This window comes from Lepidochelys kempii, chromosome 7 (genome assembly GCF_965140265.1).
Source record: "Lepidochelys kempii isolate rLepKem1 chromosome 7, rLepKem1.hap2, whole genome shotgun sequence".
NCBI lineage: Eukaryota > Metazoa > Chordata > Testudines > Cheloniidae > Lepidochelys > Lepidochelys kempii.
The window spans coordinates 52,037,003-52,059,005 of NC_133262.1; the positions used below are offsets into that span (position 1 = coordinate 52,037,003).

The following is a 22,003-nucleotide window of genomic DNA, read 5'->3' on the forward strand; positions in this document are numbered from 1 at the left end:
CCCTCCCCCACATTGTCCTGACACCCACTCTTCCACTCCCAGCTCCTTTGCCCCAGCTCCCCACGGCAGTTCAGGGTGCAGATCGGGACTTACTGCTCCTCCGGGATCCTCTCCACGGCCCGCAGCGAGTGTGGGTAGCAGACATAGCTGGCCAGCGCCTGCATCAGCGAGTCCCGGATGTCTGGGGGCAGACGAGAGGGGCTAGGCTGACACAGCAGGGCCAGGCCTGTGGCTGAGCTGTGCAGGGAGCCAGGGAAGGGACTGGTCCCCAGCAGGAGGGACAAGTGGCATTTTAAATGGTACAATCCAGGGGCTGGCTAGGGCCTTATTAAACACACAGGCAACGGGTCCCCTCCTGCCAGCTCACTCCGCCCTGTGACCTCCCAGGTCCTGCCAGGCCAGGGGCCAGGCTTGGAGCCTCCTCAGGCCTTCTCCAGTCACAGGGTAACTGCCTAGTCCCTGCTCATCTCTGCCCATCACCTGCACAATGGGGAGGTCATGGATTCCCCTACCCCACGCAGCTGGGAAATGCATGGCCTCTGAGAAACAGCCTGTCTGCGCCCAGCCAAGACTGCAGGGATGGCACTGAGCCCTCCAGGCAGCTGCTATGGGTTTGCCATCAACAGATGAGCATGCCCAGGAGAACCCACCCCATGCCAGTAGCTAGGACACTCTGCCCTCCTTCCTCTTCCCCCACTAATGCAATTACCTTAGCAATTGCTAGGAAAGCCACCGCAGGGTGCCCAGCAGCCCTGACACAGCCTGGTCCCTTTGCTGCTCTCCAGCAGCCCCTTGCTGCCACAGGCAGGGTCTGGCAGCAAGATGGGGGCTGGTCACTGCCTGTGCCCTCAACCCCAACAGGCAGAACAGTCACCAGTTACCCCAAGAGAGCAGCCTCACCAGTGCCAACGATCCTGGAGTCAGCAAAGTGCTTGGCCAGGATGGCAGCAAGATGCGTCAGAGTCTCTTCATAGCCTGCAAGGAAAGAGATTGAGCAGGTGGAGAGGTGTCAGTCCATCAGTAGTTACAGGGGCTCTGGGCACAGTCCCACACCCTCAGGCGGTCGCGGGAACCACCCCTGCTGTGAAGCTGGGCGGCAGAGTTTGTTCCTATGTAATATAACTAGGTCTCATCCATGTGGTGCAACAATAACCATGGGAACAGTAACTGACAGGGCATCTCTGCCCGAGATGCAGAGAGCCTGACATCATTGCTCTGAGGGGGGTGTTTTGAGTCAGCCTCCCTGGACGTAGCAGCTGCCAGGTGCCTGGAGAATCCCACAAAAGGCCAGCCATGAAAATAACCAACGGCTCCAAGTCTTAGCTGCGTGTATGGGGACGAGGGGTGCTGGACATAGGGAAGCCCCAGCACAGCAGGGAAGGACAGGACTGCAGCTCTGGATGCTCAGGATAGCACACCTAAGCCCAACTGCCCCTTCAAGCTGGGAATACAAAGGGTATGGCTCCTGCAGCGGGCTCAGCCCATGTTAGGAGCAATGTAACACGTGCCATACGCTGCAAGAAAACATTGCCAGGGTGGACCCTCACTGGGGACACTGGACACTGCTATTCTCTGCCTCAGGGTTTGAACCCTTCAGGAGCAGGGCTCTGGCTCCATGGCACGCCAGGCACGGCTGGACAAGAGGAGCCAGCAGGTCTGCGAGTCTCTTCAATCACCTGCACACACACGGCCGTTCTGGATTAGCACTTTGGTAGCTGCGGGCCAGCTGGGTCTGGCGCTGCACACTCTGACAGAACCCAGGCCTCAGACCTTCTTACTCCCCAAGTCGGCACACCCCATGTCCTGGGGGGGATGCCCACACCGGCCCCATGATGCCTCTCGCCGGGAGAGAAGCAGTGTATCACCCACCTGCCCACCCACCCTCCCTCCCACCTCAAAGAGCAAGCGGATTTTCACTCAAACCCATCAGAACAAGGGGAGGGACAGCTCAGTGGTTTGAGCATTGGCCTGCTAAACCCAGGGTTGTGAGTTCAATCCTTGAGGGGGCCATTTAGGGATCTGGGGCAAAAATTGGGGCTTGGTCCTGCTTTGAGCAGGGGGTTGGACTAGATGACCTCCTGAGGTCCCTTCCAACCCTGATAGTCTATGATTCTATGAACACCACACCAAACGGCCTCCTCCCTGACACAGGAGCACAGAGCAAGTCGGGCACTGGAGCGAGCATGGCCAGCCTGGCTCTCAGACCCAAGGGACTCAGCAGGGAGACTAGCATTGCCATTGGCTACGCAAAGAGCCAGGAGTAGCCCAGCAAGGAAAGCCAGACACTGCAGAGGACCACACAGGGCAGGGACACAGAGGGTCGGAACACCCTGATCGGGGAGCTGACCCATCTCTCAGTGACTGCCAGGGTCTTGGCTTGCATTGGGCCTTCAGATCTGCTCCCCACACCCTGACTGCTAGCACTTTCCCAATCCGCCAGCCAGCTCGGCATGGGGCTAACCCCACAGAAGCAAAGGGGATGATAGAACTGGGGAAGGACCTAAACCTGAAGGGGATCAGGGCAGGAAGGAGTCACAAATCACGCAGGGCCCCAGCTACATAGCGACTCCAGATGCAGAATCTGCCACAGACTCTCAGCTCCACTGGAGCAGAAGATGGCTTAGATAGCAAAGGCCTGGTGGCTGGGAAGGGAACAGGAACTGCTTATTCCACACCTTAGGTGTTGGCTCTGAAACCCAGTGACGACAGCTTTGCTGTTCGCCATTTCACTGCTGATAGTTTTAACAGAAACACCCCAGCTCATGCTTGTCACCCCCACCTTGGCAGGGAGTGAAGAGGACAGACATCCCTTCTGTGCTCCAAATCCAGCCACTTCCATTACCCTACTGTACCAAAAGTCATCTGCCAAAGTCTCCAGCCCCCCACCAGCCACCACTGTGGCAAGCTAGACACCCACAGGTCGAACTCCACACCACACTGCAGGAGCAGGGGCAGCATACAATAAAGGCAACACAATGGCCAAAGACTGCCTGGGCTCCTGGCTGCCTGCAGGTCCTCACATGCCGCAGGCTGAGAGCTAGCAGGTGACCAAGCCCAGGAAATCCCAAAGGGCCCCTTTGAAACCTCCGTCTAACTCAATAAGCTGTCCTCCCTCCCCGAGGAAATGGCCAGCACTCAGTGCAGAGATGAGCACACGGCAGGGGAAGCAGCCCCGATGTCTCCTGGGAGCTCACAGCCAGGGCACAGCTTTGTCCTGCCCAGCACCAATCTCAGCCCAGCATAAGTCAGCAGTGACGACAGCACGAGTCCCCTCCTCACCAGGGAGCTCCTCCATGCTATGGACAGGGCTGAAGTAGTTCTTCAGCGCGCTGTAGCTGTTCATGGCCACACTGAGGTAGAACTCCGGCATGAAGGCGAAGAGTGAGCCCGTCCTGTCCCCGTGCTCAATGGTGCGGATGCACACTCGCAGCAGCCAGTATATGTCCTGCATCTTCTCCTGCCAGGGAGAACACAGCCATGAAAGAGTCAGCTTCCACCCCAGGCATGCCAGAAAAGGATCTAGGCAACATACCAAAGTGATCGTTGCTGTCGGCACGAAGGATAAGAGGCTGAGAACTCAGTGGAGAGCCCCAGGACCATGCCATGCGGCTAGCCAGGGGCAGCTCAACCTGAAGCGGCTTTGAACAGAGGATGGAAGCTAAGCGTCGAAGAAGAAAGCAGAGTGCTGTCATCTTGGACTCCAACTCAGACAACACCTGGATGGATCTGTGAAACTTCTAGCAAGCTGGAGCGCCCTCAGATTGGTCTGGTCAGCCATAAGCGGATTCAGGAGGCACCTGACTAGACCTTTTATGCATACACCTTGACGCAGTGGATCAACAGCTGCCTACACAATAACTATAATAATAAATGTTAATGGGAAAAGGTCCAAAGGGGACACAAAAGGACTGGGTTTGGTCAAGCAAAAAGGCCTACTGGTATAACTCAAGGACTGGGTTAGGATCATGCCTGGCAAACAAAAGAGGAATGGGACCATAAATTAGTAACCCAAAACCGGTGTTGAGAATTAGGCCCAATGGTAAAGAAAATAATGAGGCGAGGAGCTGTTTTGTCCATTAAAAAAAAGCTGCCAAACAACAAATGCTAGCTGGGAGATGAGCTGCCCAAAAGCAGCGAGCCGTCACCCTCACAATCTCTAGGGCCTCCAGGAGCCACCACTGGTCCTTTACCATCCTAACTCTGAAAAATGTTCTGACCAACCTGGGCCAGAGAAAGGGAGTCAAAACACATCCCTGCCTGTAACAGGGTGCTGGCCAGGAGGTCCTGAGCCAGGCCCCTGTTAACCCAGCTCCAATTAAGAAGTATTAATTGGGTCTGGCTGAGTATGCCATACCTAATTACTAGAAGGGAACCACCTGTGGACCTTATTAGCCGAGGACTATATAAGGCTGGCAGGAAGGAAGTGAACGGGGGGAAGAGAAAGGAAAGGAAAGGAAGGAGCCAAAGGCTGTACATCCCTGCTGGCTGGAGAAGCTAGCTGTCCCCCAGGTTGCTGGTTTGGAGCAGACTGTAAATAGAAGGTGGTGGGAGCTGACACTGAAAATAAAAAGCACTGGTGATTGCACTCAGAAGGGGTCTCTGGCTGATTTGTTGCGAGGGCAAGCAAAGGCCTCATTACACTGCCTCCACCAGCTCCAGCTAAACCCCAGTCACGCCCTGGGATGAAGATATTGATGCCTGCTATCACACACCTCCCTTCCCCTCCTCCCCCCTGCTTTACGTTTTCCTAGCCCTCTTTTTCCTTTTGTCTAAGGACCATATGCTCTGCAACACTGCTGTAAGCCTGTAACCAAAAACACAGCTAAAAGCAATGCCCTGAACAGACCTGCGCTGGGACAAGTTGCCAGGTGCAGAAGTGGCTGATCAGACCACATGCACCCTCGTTGCTGGAGAAACCCGGGTTCAGCAAGTCAGAGCCAGCCCCAGAGGCAGAAGCTGCATTTTCTCTTTGTGGTTTCTTCCCCTTTTCATGTGCTTGTCTTGCTTTCTTTTGTAGGAAAAAGGGATTGAACTTTAACAGCAGTGGCAGCTCCAGCCCATTCCAACTCATGGCTTCTCTTTTCCTCAAAGAGAACAGCTAGTACCATCTTTACTTCTACCTCAGTCTCAGACAGGGGGAGGGGGTGGAGCTTCCTGCCAAAGGCTCTACAGCTCAAAGGGGGAGGGAGTGGGGGTAGGAGAAGAAATAGTGTTACAATGAAAGCCCCACTTAACTTCATATTTCCAGTACTTTAATTGGGTTTCCTTCTTTTTCTAGATCTTTACTGAAATGCTGCCTCGTTTGTAATGGTGCATTTGCCATGGTATTAGCAGGCCGAGGCGTCTGCTCACCTAGGCCCAAACCAACATTAAGAGTTTTAAACAGGAACAGTGGCAGGGTCACGTTAACCCGTGGGACTCTCTGGGCCCGTGTAGTCCATCAAAATCAATACGACAACCCCCACAGCTCAGAATTTCACAGGGGTCAGGCTGAACCGCTGCCCACCCTCCCCCAGGCTCCTCCCACCACACACTTCTCTCACCTTGGAGTAGATGGTGACGTTGATCCAGGCTAGCCGGCGACTCAGGTGGTTGAGTTTCTCTGAGAAAACCTTCTGGCTTTTCACCAGCTCCTCGTATATGTCCCTCCTCTGAAAGAAGTACAGCGGGCGTGAAGAGTCCCTCCCTGACCAGACAGGCACGGTGCAGAGCAGAATGGACAGGACACAAGAGGTCCCCCCTTCTATGGTTCGCAAGGGAGGACAGGCAAGAGCCAGAGGGGCCGGAGTCCAGCTAAGAGGCATCCATGCGAACGCTGGGGGAGTGGAAGCCTGAAGCAGAGCGATTCCCAGGTGGGATCGATCGCTGCCCTGACCAGCAAGAACCCCAGGACCAGGAACCTTGGCCAGGAATTAGCCCCTAGGTATCCAAGTGCTTTCAAATCACCTGCTGTAAGAGGCAGCCTTTGGTAGGACTCGTCAGATGGAGTTACCCTCCACCTGCAGGAGCCCTGAGCCAGAAACTGTTCTGGGCATTTCCTGTCTGGTTTCTTGGTAGCACCATCTGTCAGGTGTCCTTCCCCTAAGCCCCACTACTGCATACGGCGGTGCCCAGACCCAAAGTGGGTGGGGCGTCTATGCCACGGGCTGGGTTTGGAGGGTTATTTTATTCAATACTCTTGGGGATAGAAACTCTACACCCTGTAACAGACCAGTCTGGTCCACCTGTCCCATGAGGCAGGCTCCTCAGCCTGTGAACCCCAGAGGTAAATGGAGAGCAACACCCGTGCTTTTGTTCCCCCTGGCCTGCTGCTGGGGCCTGCACTCTAGAGAAGCAGCAACTGAACCGCACAGTGCACGTGCTCCTCCTCCCTGCCAGCCTCCTCGCAACCCCTGGCTTGAGCTATCCTCTGGCAGAGATGGCAGAGCCCTTTGCCCCAGGGCTCTGCAAAGGCTACAAAGATGGAAGCTGTGGGGGCTACTGGAGGGACTCCTTACCCTCTTTGGACATCGGCTAATCTTCTCCTCTGTGTCCTTCAGTGCCAAGGCATATTCGTTCACATCATCAGACACACCCACCATCTGAAAGACAAGTGGGGAATGGTGATGCCAGCACAGAGCTTTTCCAGCATGGTTAAGAGCAGCCGGACCCCAGAAAGCAGCAAACCGGCCAGCATCGCAACACTCCTGTCCCCTGGCTGGGCTGCTCTCTGCAGGTCAGGGGGTCGGAAGGCTGGAGCTGCAGTGATTTGCTCTCACTGCAGATACAGGAGCAATTCCTCCTCACCAAAACCAGCCACTTGCTCACACATAGCAAAGGCTAAAGGACCAAAAGCAAGACCTATGCTAGCTTGTAACCCGCTATGCTATGCTAGCAGTGAGCCCTTCTCTGTCCTGGATTGAACTTGGTGGACTGAGCAGAGACGTCCAGATCCCAACATGCCCTGGGCTGCTCAGGTGAACAGCCATCTGGTCCAGCATCCCTGTGCTCTAGGCCCCAGCATGCTGCTGTTACTCAGCTCCCACTCTCCAGGAAAGGAATTCAGCCCTACCTCTAACCTGTGTGTATAGCCACAACAGCGGGGGGAAAGAGGTGGGGGGCTGGAGATCACGGACTAAGCTGCAATCTCCAGTGACACCGAAGCGTAACAAATGCAGTTTGGGACAGGATCTGCAGTCCCTACTTGAGACACAGGGTCCCCTCCTGCCAGAGCCATCACCCCAGGATGAGTGGAACAAAAAAAGAAACAGGGTTGTGCCACAAACAGATATGCACACTGGCCAAGGTGGCCCTCTCTCTCTGGTGGCTCGATAGGCACAAGGGAGCTGGCTCATTGCAAGGACCCACAGGTGCTGGCCCGAGTGCGGGGCAGCACGACAAGGGCTGTGACCTCCTCCCCTATGGGTTCTGCTCACCTTACCAAGCTGCTGGTGGACGCTGAGGTTGTACATCATCACTATTCCATCCAGGATCTCCAGAAGGGAGTTCTCAGTGATTGACTGTTCCGGCTCCTCAGGGGGTCTCCCCAGTAACAGACCCTCATTTCCATGGCTGCCTTCTACTGCAACCCAGCCCCAAGACAGAAGAGAATTCTCAGCAGTGTCGCTGGCAGTACGAGGCCTGCACGCCTCCTAACCAATGCATCACCCCCAGTGTGCAGTATTCTCAGGGACCATGACCACTGCACAGCTCCCTCCCACCCCATGCCTTTCCCCAGCTATTGTTCCCTCTCTACGAGCCTGGTGGGGGCCTCACACAAAGGGGCTGAGCTGGCTTTCAGAGGGTTAGCAGTGCTCCTGTCTGACGTGCTACTGCAGTCCGGCCCGCGCACAGTCCCTATCCTCCCCAGGCCAAGGAGGGAAGCACCTGGCAAACACACATTGAGCAGAACGGTGTGAGCCTCCTACCTTTCCCGCTGCATGCTGGGAAAGGGCTGGACACAACTGGGGCATTCTGGGCACTGCCAGGCAAACGAGCAAAACCCAGCAGCCTCTGCCAAAATCAGAGTGAGGCCAAGATCATCAAGGATGGGCAGGGTAGGGAACTCAGACCCAGGTTCTCTGTTATGCACCACTAGTCCGCAATGCCAAGTGCCACTGACTACAGACTTGGGCCCCACCACCTCGGCTCTAACCTGCCCCCATGTGAGCCCCCCAGGCCCACTGCTTGGCCTGCTCCTGCCCATGCACTGCAGCAGCCGGGGCTGAGTCCTCAGCCACTGGGCTCGCCTCCTCACCTTTGGGTAGGCAACTGGACTGACTGATTTTTAAAGAAAATGCAGGCGCTTTGATAACCTGCTTCAGGAGAGACTGCCCGCGCAGGGATCAGCGCTGCCGTGACAGCACTCAGATGCACTCCTGGCTCTCCCACAGCTCCTGTGAGCAGGACCATGCCCAGGTCATTGCCAGCCCCCAGCACCTCCTGGCTTTGAGCATCACACACTGAGCTAGCTCACTGGCTAAACGACAACTCCTCAATCAGACAGCGAGCAATTGCTGTGGCCCTTTCTCAGCTAGGCTCAGGACTGATCCATTTCCCGGGGACTGGCTGGGCCTTTTCCTTTGCCTGCTTCTCCCACCCCTAACTGACACCTTGACAAGCATACAGTAGGAACTACTCACTGTCATCCTCTGTCCGCTGCTCCACACTCAGCGTGCGTGCTTTCATCTTCTCCAGGGTGCCCAGGGGCCGCCGGGGGTTCATCAGGCTGACAGCCGCTGTACTGAGGAAGCGGTTGGCACGGCCCAGGGTGGGTGAGCTGAGCCAACTGGGCCTGGCAAGGGCACCACCAATGGCCAGTGCTGCAACTGGGCGCTGAGACACAGAAGGTCAGAAATGTGAGCAGCTCCATTCGTTAGGCTGCCCACTGACTCCGAGCCCTTTATCTCCAAGGGTCGCAACTGTGCCAGCCCAGAATTTCCCTGGCTTCCTAGGGCTAATGTGACAGACCCCAGCTTGCTCCCTCCCTCCCTGCCACAGCTGGGCTGGCTGTGCAGGACCAACAGGACGCAGCACCCCATTCTGGCCAGACAGGGAGCAGAGCTGTGCAGAGATGGGAACGCCTTTACAGGTACTTCTCTGATGGCAGCAGCACTTGAACACTGGACACCGGAAGCCACCAGGCTCACTCAGCAGTCCCCTCTCTTCCCCATCATGTGGCTTCTCTAGCTGCTGCTGGGGGCACAGGCCTACTGGACCCACCTGGGCTGTGGAGGTTGCGGTCTCCTCATCTTCGTCCAGGTCGTCCATGGTCACAGCCTGCAGCTCCGCAGGGTCAATCAGAATATTTGCTTTCAAAGCCAGGTCATCTGTGTGAAAGGAGCCATGGGATCAGGATTCATTGTGGGCCCACTCCCTTGGAGCACGGAATGGCACATGGCCAGCCCCAGGGAGTGGAGGGGGAAGACACTGACGCTGTCCCGGTGAAGTCACAGTTCTCTGGTCCCTTTGCTCTCCTCACCCCTGCCCTCTCACATGTGAGCCTACGCTCTTCTCCACTACTCCCTAGCTGGCCTAGCACAGTCCAAGTCTGCTACACCAGAAGCAGGACCGGTGCTGTCGTCACACATCCCTGGCACAACCCCACAATGGCAACTCTGCATAACTGGAAACAGCCCTGGCTCTGCCCATTGCAGCACCCCCGTGAGAGGCCATGGGCAGGCTCCAGGGCACTCCTGGGAGATGGAGCAGTGCCTCCAGCTGGGGCACACACCAGGGCACTGTTCTGCCCCATCTAACCTGGGTAAGATCCTGTCCATTACTGCAACGCTGCCTACACAGCGAGATCCCAGCGCCCCCATTCCAGCTCCCCGGGTGGCACCTGTGCCCCACGCTGTACAGACAGCCATGGGAAAGCCAGACAGCTAAACCAAGGTAATAGTACTGCCAGCCTGGCACTCAGGTAAGGCCACGCTGTGGGTCCACATCCCTCCGCTGCTGCCCAGATTTCACAGCAGGGCAATGCCCACCACTGCTGAGCATGAAGTGAACTGTCCCTTGGCACGGTAAGCTCCCTTGTGCTGACAGGGTAAGTGCCAGGGGTGCTCAGGGATCATTGGTAATGGGGCTAGAGTCCAGACCTCCACCAGCAAGCCCTTCCTCCCTCCACTGGCTCCAGTGCCCTTCCCCTCCTCCCCAATCCTGGAATCCCTTGCTCTCCCCTTTGAGTCCCCCTCCATCTTCCCTTCCCCAGAGTCTCCCTCACCCCTCCTTCAGGTTGTCCCTACACCCTAATGGCTCCCACCCCCTTCCATCCTTCAGTTTGTTAGCCACCAGTCCCTCTAACATGGGCGTGGCCCCCTTCACGGGGCTACTGTTGTCCCCCCTCCCCCTGCCCCCAAACCTCTCTAGCAATCAATCTTCACATCAACCCCTTACAAGGAAGGGCACCATTTAAAATAACGCAGTAGGGAAGGGAAGCATGCAAGGCAGCTAGAGCCAAATGACACAGCAGACTCCTCCTAGGTGCCTAGATTCCCAGGCCACTAGGGACCATTTTGCTCACCTAGTCTGACCCCTGGTAGAGCACAGGCCAGAGACCAGCCCCACAAGCATTCCTGCAGCAGAGCTTTTAGAGAAACAGCCAATCCAGAGTTAAAAATTGTTAGAGATGATGGAGAATCCACCATGCCCCTGGGTAAGTTGTTCCAATAGTTAATCATCCTCACCGTTAAAAATGTAGGCCTGATTCCCAGTCTGAATTTGTCTAACTTCAGCTTCCAGCCATTGGATTGTGTTAGACCTGTCTCTGCTAGACTGCAGAGCCTATTGTTAAATATTTGTTCCCCATGCAAGTACTGATAGACTGTGATCAAGTCAACCTTTAACCTTCTCTCTGTTAAGTTAAATAGATTGAGCTCCTGGAGTCTCCCACTAGAAGGCAGGTTTTCCAATCCTTTCATCATTCTTGTGACTCTTCTCTGACCCCTCTCCAATTTATCCACATCCTTCTTGAATTGTGGACACCAGAACTGGACGCAGGATTCCAGCAGTGGTTGCCCAGTGCCAAATCCAGAAGTAAAATAACCTCTCTGTTCCTACTGAGATTCCCATTTATGCATCCCAGGATCTCATTAGCTTTTTTGGCCACAGAGTCAGACTGGGAGCTCCTGTTCACCTGATTATCCACCCTGATTATCAACAAAGATTTTTCAGAGTCACTGCTTCCCAGAAGAGCGTCCCCCAGCCTGTACATACAGCCTACATTCTTACATGAGCCTACGTTCTCAGACACATACATTTACATTGAGCCATATTAAAACACATCTTATTTGCCTGAGCCGTTTATCAAGCAATCCAGACTGCTCTGTACCGGTGACCTGTCCTCTTCATTATTTACCACTCCCCCAATTTTTGTGTTATGTGCAAAAGTATTATTAATGATTTTATGTCTTCTTCCATGTCATTGATAAAAATGTTAAATAGCATAGGGCCAAGAACAGACCCTTGTAGGATCCCACTGGAAACACACTGGGTCAACGATGGTTCCCCATTTGCATTTATATTTTGAGACCTATCAGTTAGCTAGTTTTTATATCCATTTAAGGTGTGCCAAGCTAATTTTATATCATTGTAATTTTTTTTAAATTAAAATGACTTATGGTACCAAGTCAAACATCTTACTGAAGTATATTACACCAACACTAGTAAATTTATCAACCAAACTCATAATCTCATCAAAGAGAGAGATTTTACATTCCTTAAACTCACACAGATTTGTATTAATTATATTACCCTCCTTTAATTCTTTATTAACTGAGTCCTGTATAAGCTGCTCCAGTCTCTTGCCAGGGATTGATGTCAGATTGACAGGCCCACAATTAGTCAGGTCATTCCATTTATCCTTTTTGAAAATTGGCACATTGGCTTTCTTTCACTCTTCTAGAACTTCCCCAGTGCCCTAAGACTTAACTGAAAATCAACATTAATGGTCCAGCAGGCTTCTCATCCAGCTCTTTTAAAAACTCTTGAATGCAAGTTATTTGGACCCACTGATTTGCAAATGTCTGTTTATGTATCCCGGGATCTATTTAACATCCTCCCAAGATACCAGTGGAATAGAAAGTGTTCTCATCACCCTATGAGACTGCATCATCTGTTTTTCCCCAAATACAGATCAGAAACATTTATTGAACACGTGTGCCTTTTCTGCATTATTATTGATGGTAATCTGTGCAACAGACAGCCCTCTCCTTGTAGTCAGGACGCCAGCCCTTCCCTCCTCACGTGCCCAGAAACCAACCCCTTCCTACTGCAGTTAAAGGACAAGGAGATGCCCATTACTCCCTAAACTACCACAAACTGCATCGCCCTCAACCTCCTCCTTGCCCTTCCCCCCGATTTAGACCAAGGTCTCTGAAGAGCAGGACTCCACACCATGCCAGTAAAGTGAAGCAATCCGACCCAGCACTCACCTTTCAGAGTCTTCTTGAGATGAGACAGGAGTCCACCGAGTCGCTGCAGGTCAAAGTAATCCACCTTTCCATTATAGAAGAGCTGAGGAGGAACATATGCCTCTGGCGGAAAGGGGACAAAGATTTATGGTGAGTGTCCCAGGCTGTGGCCCAGCTAACATGAAAAGACAGAGAGCACGGAGCACTGGCCCCAGCCTGGGGAGCCAGACAGCCCTGCAGATTTTACTCTGGCAGATTTTACTGCCCCGCAGATTTTACTCTGATTTTAGACCACTCTGGCAGAGGTGGTTTCCAGAGCGGAGCACACACCACACGAGCACAGAGACAGGGCACTCAGAGCCCTGACTGGCCACACACTGCTCCCCCACAGCTCCCTTGTCCTTGAAAGCCTGCTCACTGCATGAGCAGGGCAGGTCTCCACCCAGTTCCTAGCAACACACTCCAGCCACTGAGCCACACAGTGAGGTACACCTGACCAATTCCAGGCTGGACAGAGCTCGGCGGTGGGGCTAAGACGGAATAGCAGAAGGTGGCAGGCCAGGACTGAGGGGGAATAGATGATGCTGGGATAGTGTGTGTAAGAGTAGCTAGCACAGGCCCCGCTGGCCAGATAGTGCTGTTCATCCTGCACTTCAGGGCTCTGACAAGCCCATCCACTCCCGTTAGAGGGCTGGTCTGTGTGGGGAACCTGAGTGGCAGAGCTATGGAAGCATGTCCTCAGAGGGGCCATTCTGAAACAGTGAGCGTGCATGGCAGAGTTACCTGGCTGGAGCACTATCCCGCATTAGCGATGCCAGTCACCTTCCCAGTGCTGCCAAGCCCCAAGTGCAGTGGTATGGTTCGGTATGCCATACCAGTAGGATATTTATAGCTGATATTGTGTACCAGAAAGACACAGGAGGAACCCACTCTCAGCCCCGCCCCCTGCCCTTCTATGGAACGGCGTCTCCTCCATCTGTATAGCAGCCCTGCCAGAGGACAGGGCTGGGGGCGGTACAGCTGCCAGAGGAGCTGCCAGCGTTCTGCTCCTTTCCCTGCTGGCCTCCAGCCCTGCCCCCCACCCCCGCCCTGTCCTGTCCTCTGGCAGGGCTGCTGTACAGACCCCATGCAGGAGGACTCAGGAGACGCAGCTGCATGGAAGGGCTGGGGCAGTACAGCAGCCATGCTGGAGGAGCTGCCAGTGGGGGGCTGCCCAGCAGCCCCACCTTCTGCTCCTTTCACCGCTGCGGTTCCAGAGAGCCCTGATCCCCCGGGAATCACAGCAGCGAAAGGAAAACACTGGCAGCTCCTCCGGCACGGCTGTACCACCCCCAGCCCTTCCATGCAGGTGCATCGCCTGAGTTCTCCTGCCTGGGGTCTGTACAGCAGAAGTCTCTGGCGCAGCGGGAGGAGAACAGAGCCGCCCGCCGCCGCCCCGCCCCCCCCCCGCAGGTAACATGGGATGGATGTGGATCATGGGGAGGGGATGAGGACAGCATGGGGGTCCTGGGCTGGGGGTGGGGCAGGGAGGAGTCACATGGGTCCTGTGGGGCAGTCACCTGTCCCTCCCATAAGTGCAGCATACCAGCAAGAAATGATTTCTACTTGCATCACTGCCCAAGTGTAAAGGTTCCCAGGCTGCAGGGTCATGAAAGGTCACTGCTCCTGAACCAAGCTCAAGTGTCCAGCCTCCTGGAGAATGGCAAATAGGCCCCATCCTGTTCCCACCCCCAGTGTAGTGGGGCCTCCATGACAACGCCGCCCTGCTGCTGATTGCTGGAGCATGGAGAGGCCTTACCCTCACTGCTCAAGGCTGCAGGAGCCTTGGCCTTGTGCCCGTCCCAGTAGCAGCGCAAGGTGGAGATGAGTCGATGCAGGAAGCAGACCATGTATTCTGGCGGGCACAGTACAGTCAGGTTCTGGAGGGGGTGGCAGAGAGGACAGTGAGGGAGGGTCACACTTGGCAGTCCCTTCTGGCACTTTCTGCTCCCAGCCCCACTCTGTGCACTCCGCTGTCTTGCAGACCGCATGGAGCATTGGCCGCAGAGCCCAGCCCCAGCACACAGCGCCTCCTCAGAAGGCAACAGCCTCTTACACAGTACCCTTCCCCATGGCATCGCAAAATCGAGTGCTGGGCCAGCCTACTAGCAAACATTTGAACGCCAGCTGGGTACTCTCAGTGGCAGAGAAGGCAAGCTGCTAAATAACGTAACTATGCAGTGGGGAAGGGCACAAATACCTAGCACAGAGCTAGCTGTGACCACTAGCATCACGGAGACCTTCAACAGTAGCAAGTGAAGCAGGCTGCCAGTTGGGGTTCCCTGGCGCCAGGGCTGTACTGGCTTGCTCCCAAATAGCTGTGGAGCAGCTCCACCACCGACGGCAGCGAGAAAGCACTAACCCTAGCACCCCGGATAGTCACTGACATCTTGTCCCTGGAGATGCTCTGACCAGGGTTAAGCACCAGTGCTCCATCTACATTAGTGTCCCCCACAGCTACTGTAGTGGGACTGCACTGGGGCCAGTGCAGCCATGAGATCGGAGAGGAAGGCTGGGGCAGACACAGGCTGTGTCCCAGGATGACAATTCCTCCTAGGTGCTGAGCCTATGAGGGTATCACAAACAAACTCTTGCAGGAACCAGTCAGCTTTGTATCACTGACAGCAGCACAAGTCCCTTCACTGACCCTCGAGTGGGTCCAGCCTGGGAAGTTGAGGACAGTAGCAGCATCACAGCAGGGCCATGAGCACCTCCAGCTCTCACCATGCTGTCTGCCTTCCGACACCACCACCCCAACAGACCCAACATGCCCCTAACAGCGTGTTGCTCTCAGTGCCTGGGTGAGGGCAGGGTCATATTCTCCCTGTGAGGTGCTAGCAATGGGGTCCCTAAAGGGATGAGAGCCTTGGCTGGGAGAGGGGTTAAAACATTTGGCTTCTCCCTCCCCGCTGCCTGCCTCAACCCCAGCACCTGTCCCTCCCCAGTGCACACTGCGTGCACAAGCCACACTCCTGAGGACAGCACGCCCGGCTGCTACAGGGGGAAGAGCTGAGTCCCCTGGGTTCTATCCCCTGGACAGTCACTGCGCAAATCCTTCCCTGTGACAGGAGGGCCCAGTGCAGCCATGCAGCCAGCTCACACTGGTGCAGGGCAGGGCTGCCCAGTCCAGAGGTACTAGAGAAGAACAATGGCCCGTTGCAGCAGTGCTGGCGCCACAACTTACCCCTCGGTTGCTGGCATTTTCCTGAAGGAACCTGCGGAATTTGTTCAGGAAGATGTATCTGGAGGCTTCCCCCTGCCAGGAGAAAGAGCAGGCATGGTGCTTACCCAGCTGTGAGAATCCCCTGTGCTCTCCTCTCTGCTTTGGGACTCCGGCTCACCTGGCCCAAAATTCACCCCCAGAAGCTCCTTGAGAATCAAGTGCCACACAGGCCTTGGCATGACCCTCTGCACAAGGGCCAGTTTCACCTCTGGGGACATTTCAAGTCTTCCCGTGTTAGTTTGCATGCCCAATGCACTCCACTTCTCCCTCCCAGCTCCCCTTCTGGCCTGCACCGAGGCAGACCAAGCTATTCCCACTGTAGACATGCATCCCACACCACTGGCATGCATAGCAATGTCCTGAGAACAACACTTGGTCTCTCCTCTTGGAGCCAGCGACCTATGGACAGCCATGTTCTGTTGCCATTTGGACAGCGATTTAACCAGCACCGCTAAGTAACCTGGGAGTGAGTCTTAGCAGGGCCAGTGCCCACCCCACCTTCCTGCCAATATCAGCGCCTCCTGATGTGAGTGTGGGTTTGTCAGTAGGACCCCGCTGGGATCTGCCAGTGTGCCCAGTTAGTGTGAACACAGTATGCAGTGCACATGCGCAGGAGCTTTAAGAGGCCACATACCCACAGGGTGCGGGCTAACATTTCACTAGAATCCCAAAGAGGAAGGAAATTCAGAGCGAGGGAAGAGCTGAAGAGCTCTGGTTTCTGTGTTGGACACCAAGGGCCAAAGCAGGTGACTCTCAGAATGAGCAGATGCAGTTCAGAGATCCTCCCCTCCCCCTTAACACAGAGTCCAAGGCACAAGGAGCAATGCAGCCTGCTGCACAGATCAACACAGAGAGCTGCCCTCTCCAAGGCAGCCTTTCCACATTCAAGACTGGGGGGTGCTTGGTACTGCATGGCAGAGGTGTGGCACCCTGGCTCACAGCCAGGTGCCCACACAGCCCTGGGGAAAGGCTGAGCAGCTCTGCCTTGAAAGCCCTGCAGTCCATGGATGCCACATTAGAGGGGCCCACGAGGTGTTTCCATTCTACTTACCCCTCCTCGGTCTTTGTTGTTCAGAAGCAGCTTCAGGATCTGAACCTGGAGTTCCTCCACCACTGAGAAAGTGACACACAAGTCAGCCATCAGAGGAAGTGCCCTGAAAGCTCGGAGCCCATTCACCCCCATACCATGGGCAGAGATTGCCTGAGACTGCTCCCCAGCAGTCAGGAAGGCATGCTCAGGCCAGCATGGGACCATGTCCATGGCTGCTGGGCCCTCTCGGCCTGGCCCCCCAGCTCCCACTGCGCGGCCATGGGAACGCTGAGCAGCTCCGCACACATGGGCCCGCAACTGGCTTCTGGCTGCCAAGGGCACTTGAAGGCAGCTCAGATACCTGTCCTGTGACAGTGTGAGTGCATTTCACCACAGCTCTACAAGGCGCTGGTCCCCCAGCAGCAACCCCCTCACAGACCTTCAATGCGTTTTTTGAGCCGCTGGCAGCCTCTGTCGTATGCCCGCCGGCGCAGCCTCTCCTCGGCACTCTCCTCCTTTACCTCCTTGCTCTCTTTGCCCTGGGGTGAGCGGGTGGGAATTGGTTGACAATTAACCCCAGCCCAGGACAAGCACACCAAGCCCAGCACCACAGAGGGACAGCGGCCCTTCCCCACCAGGGAGAGCGACTGGCCTGACAACTGGCTGCCAAGCTAGGAGCCCTCCCTGCAGTGTCACAGGTCCCTCAGGGGACATGGGAGCCAGAAAGGAGCCACACTGCCCAGAGCGACTCCCCTGCCACAGCACCTGACCTCTGAGGGGTGGAGAGCAACTAGACAATCACGCAGAATTGCAATGGCAACTTGGGAAGGAAGCCCTGCCCCCTACCCTCCTGCAAGGCATACCTGCCTGCACCGCGCAGCAGCACGCAACCCAGGTCAGACCGTGATGGATGGCAGTGGAGGGGCTGGGAGCTCTTGGCGCACAGAGGACGCAGCACAGATCTGCCAGTTCTTATGTGAGCACAGCCTGGGGGTTTCCCCTGCCTACCCAGCCAGTGGGCTGCACCCCAAAGTGTCAAGGGGTCAGCGAGCGAACAGGGCTGCCACCCCCTGCAGTCCTCTCCAACGTTCTTCAGACACTGAACTAGGTGCCTACAAGCAGCTGCCAGCCCCACAGCTCAATGCTGCTGAGTCACACTGGGCTGGGAGAAGGAAGCAGTAGCTGCCTTGTTAGAGCCCTGCTTTTAGTGCCTTGTCCCAGCTCTGTCTTCCCCCCGGTGCCCACGAAACACCAATCCTTCCCCAGGAGTCCCCAAGCCTCATCTCCCCCTGCACCCACTCTCAGGAACAGCCCCGAACCCAACCCCCCGCCCCCAACCCCTCACAGTACAAGATCCCTCAGGTCAACCCCAACCCCCAACACACACCTTCCTAAAAGCAATTCTCCATTCCCCAAACCAATTAAAGTCAGTCACTCAAGCCACCCCCCACCCCTGAAACCAACCAAAGTGGGAAGCAAGGAGGGGAGCCCCCAAGCCCTATTGGGCGCTCCATTTCCTGGGAGCCTCAGCTGCCCCTCCCCACTGAAGGCTCTAGGGCTCAGCTCCTGCTCTCTCCCTCCCCCCTTCCTGTCACTGGAGCTACAGCTTGAAGGCTGCTTCACTCCTTTGCCCCGCCTGGAAACAAAATAAGGAGCTATCAGGGAGTTTTTCAACACACCCCTCCACTCCCTGGCCTCGGAGTGTCCCACTACACCAGCCTCGGCCCCCCAGGTGCCCCACGCACAACACTAGTTAATCTCTCTCTCTCCAGCTCAAGGTGCTTTTGACACATCATCCACATATCAGACTCATCCAAGCCCACCCCACTTCACCCCAGCAGACAGACACCCCACCCAGCTTGTCCCCAGCAGCTGGGGACAGCAGCCCAGTCACTGTGAGCTATTTTAACCTCCATAGAGAACGCCCTGCCAGCATCCCACTGGGGCTCCTGTTCAAGCGCCTCTGTCAATCGCAGCTGCACGCCAGGCAGAGAGAGAGAGCTCTCGGAGCTAACAGTCCCCAGTCCCTACATGGAAGCCAGTCAGCAATCAGTGTAGCTCCTTGGCACAGGGTCACAGCAAGGTACTCACTGCCCTTCACCCCAGAGACAACAGGGGCTAGTGGGCAGTGCTGGATCTTCCTGCCCAAACCTCCCCCTCCTCCTGCACATCACTTAGGCCCGTAACCAAGTCGCTCGCTGACTCCACCCTCTCACTGGACTCAGCATTCAGACCGTGTGCAAGCCCTGATGCTTCCTCTCCACCCTCAGCCACACCCAGGGTATTGCTCCTTGGTGCTGCCACCTCCTCCTGGCCGGCTCTGGCACCTCACTCCCCTGGGCTCCACGCAGAGCAGGCAGCTCAGTCACCTTCCCAGCTCACTGCTCTGCCCCCTCAGCCCTTCTGAGCCCTGCACGCCTCATTCACCTCAGCATCCGACACAGCACACCACCTCCCTAGCAGTGTACAGGGGCATCAACCTGCCTCCACCCACCAACATCCCCAGACTTCATCACCCATCTGTCAGCTCCTCCCACGCCTCACAGACCCCCCAGAAGAGCCCAGCCAGCCACTGCTTTTACCCCCTCAAAACCACACCTTCTGTGTCTCCATCCCGCTGTGGTGCTGCAAGAACCGGCCTGGGGGTGTCACTCAGAAGGGGTTGTGCTGTGACTCTCCCTCGCTCCCCTCCCCCCAACCTGGTTAGATCTTTCAAATAAAGGCCCAACTACAAACTGGACCATCCCTACCATGCCCAAGTGACTCAGGCAACTCCCAGCCCCAGGCTCATCTGTGCCTGGCAGACTGAGCTCTCCAGACAGGGACCGTGTCTGTACAGCGCTGGCAAAATGGGCCCTGAGGTGCTGCCAGAACGTAACTCTCAATAACAGTTGAACAACCTGGGACCCAGAAACTGGGTTCTATCCCCCAGGTCTGCCATGCTGTCACTAGGCCAGTCCCTGGCTCTGTCAAATGGGAGGATACCAACCTTCAGTGTCAAGTGCTCTGATCCATGGAGGAGGATGTCTACCCATCATTCTGACTCTGCACCCTTGGACACCACACTCCAGCAGTCTGGTCTGGAGGGGACAGAGGTCCCCACATAAAAAGAAATGGCCACAACCTCCTGATCAAACACAGCTGAAAACCCATCCCGGTCAGCACAGCTACCTGGCTATCTAACCCAGCCTCAAAGCACAAGCGTGTCCCAGAAGGAAGCAGCTATGCCTTTCCCAGCCTGCCACCATCACGCCTGGCATATTGTTGCACACCTCTTTGGTGAAGCGGTTTGGCCACCAGGTGGTGGGGATGAGCTCCTGCAGGCCAGCCTCCTCCACACGCAGGGGGCTCTTGATGTAGAAGAATACCACCGAGCGGAGCACGTCAAAGCTGTGCAGGAGTTAAGGGACAAGCCCAGCAGCCCAGCACACAGGAGGTCAGCCATACAAAGAGCCACAGGGGAGGGAAAAGAAACCCCACCACTAAGATGGGGTTAGAGGTTAGGCACCTTTCCAAACAAACTCTTGAATCCATCTTCATGAGGTGCTTGGAAACTGGGGGGATCCCACCAAAACGGACAGGCTGGGTGCCTGGGGGGGGCTGATTGCTGTGAAAGCTGCTTTGGTGAATTCTCTGTTGTTTCACTCCAGGAGTCAGCCAAAGGATATGGAGTGAGGGATTTGCACAGAGAAGCTGGGCACAGAACAGGAGAAAGAACCCACAGTCTAGGGAGTTCCCCTCCCTTCTTCAAAAGGGAGGTTCCATGGAGAATGGTACCAGCCATTCCTGCAGGTACAAGAGGCCCCCAGAACATGGGGCACCCAGGGAGAGAAAACTGACTGCATCTTCTAAGGGGTATGTCGGAATGGGAGTAAATGCAAAGGATACAGGACATTATTGAGCAGATATTTCCTGGACTTCTCGTGCTTCAGGACTGCAATGGTGAGCCGGAGGTAGTGGATCTGGGGAGAGAGGTAGAACAGAGTCAACAGGAAAAGCTATATCTCAGGGAAGCGACCAGGGTTCAGTTACCAATACAAGTACAGCCGGAACAAAGAGCTGCCATGTTTCAAGTCAGCAATTCAAGAGACAGACTGACAGCTCTCTTGAGTCTATTTGGCTTAACAGAGACACGGTTCAGGGATGACTTGGGAAACATATTTAACAATATGTTCTTCAATCTAGACAGGAAAGGTAAGATCTAGTGACTGGAGGTTGAAGCTAGATAAATTCAGACCGGAAATAAAGAGTAAATTTTTAACATTGAGGGTAATTACCATTGGAACAATTTACCAAGGGCCGTGCTGGATTTTCTATCACTGGCAATTTTTGAATCAAAAGGGGAAGTTACTTACCTGTAACGGGAGGTTTTTTGAGATGGATGGTCCCTGTCTGTATTCCACTGAGGGCAATGCGCATCTCGAAGAACCCCTAGTTACAAGTAACCTCCCATTCTTCAAGTATTGGTCCCTACTGTATTCAACTGAGGGGGATTAACAAGCAGTATGTAGGTAGGAGGAGGGTGCAAGGAAGATGATGGAATTGTTGAATGGAGGGCCGCCATGCCGAAAGAGGCATCCGTCGCAGAATCATGTACTATGGCAGACAGAGAAGAAAAGGCGGGTACCAAACTCCACATGACTGCCTTACATATATCTGTGACGAGGCACGTCTTGGAGCGCTGCAGCACCTAATGCCTGCACTCTTGTGAAATGGGCCCCATCCCACCCGCTGGGGACCGTCCCAATAATTGATAAGAGAGCGTAATGCACCCTGAGACCCACTTCGAGAGTCTCTGGCACGACACAGCCTCCTCTTCAATTCTCTCTGATATGGCAACAAATAGTCTGGGAGACTTCTGGAATGGCTTTGTCCTTCGCAGGTAAATGGCCAGGGCCCTACGTAAATCGAGGGAGTGGAGGAGTCATTCTGCACTGGAGGCGTGTGGTTTGGTTGAGGTGGAAATGGAAAACCAGCCTTGGTAGGAACCTGAAATGCAGGCACAGCGAGACCTTGTCCTTACGGAATGTGCTGAAAGTGGGGTTTGCCAGCATAGCCCCGCACCCCAATTCATTAACCCTCCTTGCAGAGATAATGGTGATCAGAAAGACAACTTCCATAAAAAGAAGAGAAAGGGGGCAGGAGGCCAAAGGTTCAAAGAGGAAGTTCATTAATGATGGGAGGACTAAATTGAGGAGCAACAGCCTGGATGGGTGGGTATTTGCATACAAGGCCCTTCCAGAACCTGGCAGTTAAGGGGTGGGTGAAGACAGAATGTCCATCCATGGGAGGGTAGAAGGCACTAATGGCTGCTACATG

The 22,003-nt window shown here is 55.2% G+C and overlaps 1 protein-coding gene across 10 annotated transcripts in view; it reads right to left on the bottom strand.

Annotated features, from left to right (window-relative positions):
- Positions 1 to 22,003, bottom strand: part of RNF123 (ring finger protein 123) — a 157,493-nt gene that overhangs the window by 68,579 nt on the left and 66,911 nt on the right. For all 10 annotated transcript variants that reach the window (XM_073352674.1, XM_073352675.1, XM_073352677.1 and 7 more), the window contains 15 exons: positions 20,573 to 20,646; positions 19,957 to 20,074; positions 17,124 to 17,223; positions 16,706 to 16,767; positions 15,616 to 15,687; positions 14,191 to 14,311; positions 12,414 to 12,515; positions 9,202 to 9,308; positions 8,622 to 8,814; positions 7,416 to 7,561; positions 6,498 to 6,581; positions 5,544 to 5,651; positions 3,280 to 3,457; positions 901 to 975; positions 94 to 181 (listed from right to left, as the gene is read on the bottom strand). In XM_073352674.1, the coding sequence (XP_073208775.1) occupies positions 94 to 181; positions 901 to 975; positions 3,280 to 3,457; positions 5,544 to 5,651; positions 6,498 to 6,581; positions 7,416 to 7,561; positions 8,622 to 8,814; positions 9,202 to 9,308; positions 12,414 to 12,515; positions 14,191 to 14,311; positions 15,616 to 15,687; positions 16,706 to 16,767; positions 17,124 to 17,223; positions 19,957 to 20,074; positions 20,573 to 20,646 (1,628 nt within the window). The remainder of the gene's footprint in view (positions 1 to 93; positions 182 to 900; positions 976 to 3,279; positions 3,458 to 5,543; positions 5,652 to 6,497; positions 6,582 to 7,415; positions 7,562 to 8,621; positions 8,815 to 9,201; positions 9,309 to 12,413; positions 12,516 to 14,190; positions 14,312 to 15,615; positions 15,688 to 16,705; positions 16,768 to 17,123; positions 17,224 to 19,956; positions 20,075 to 20,572; positions 20,647 to 22,003) is intronic.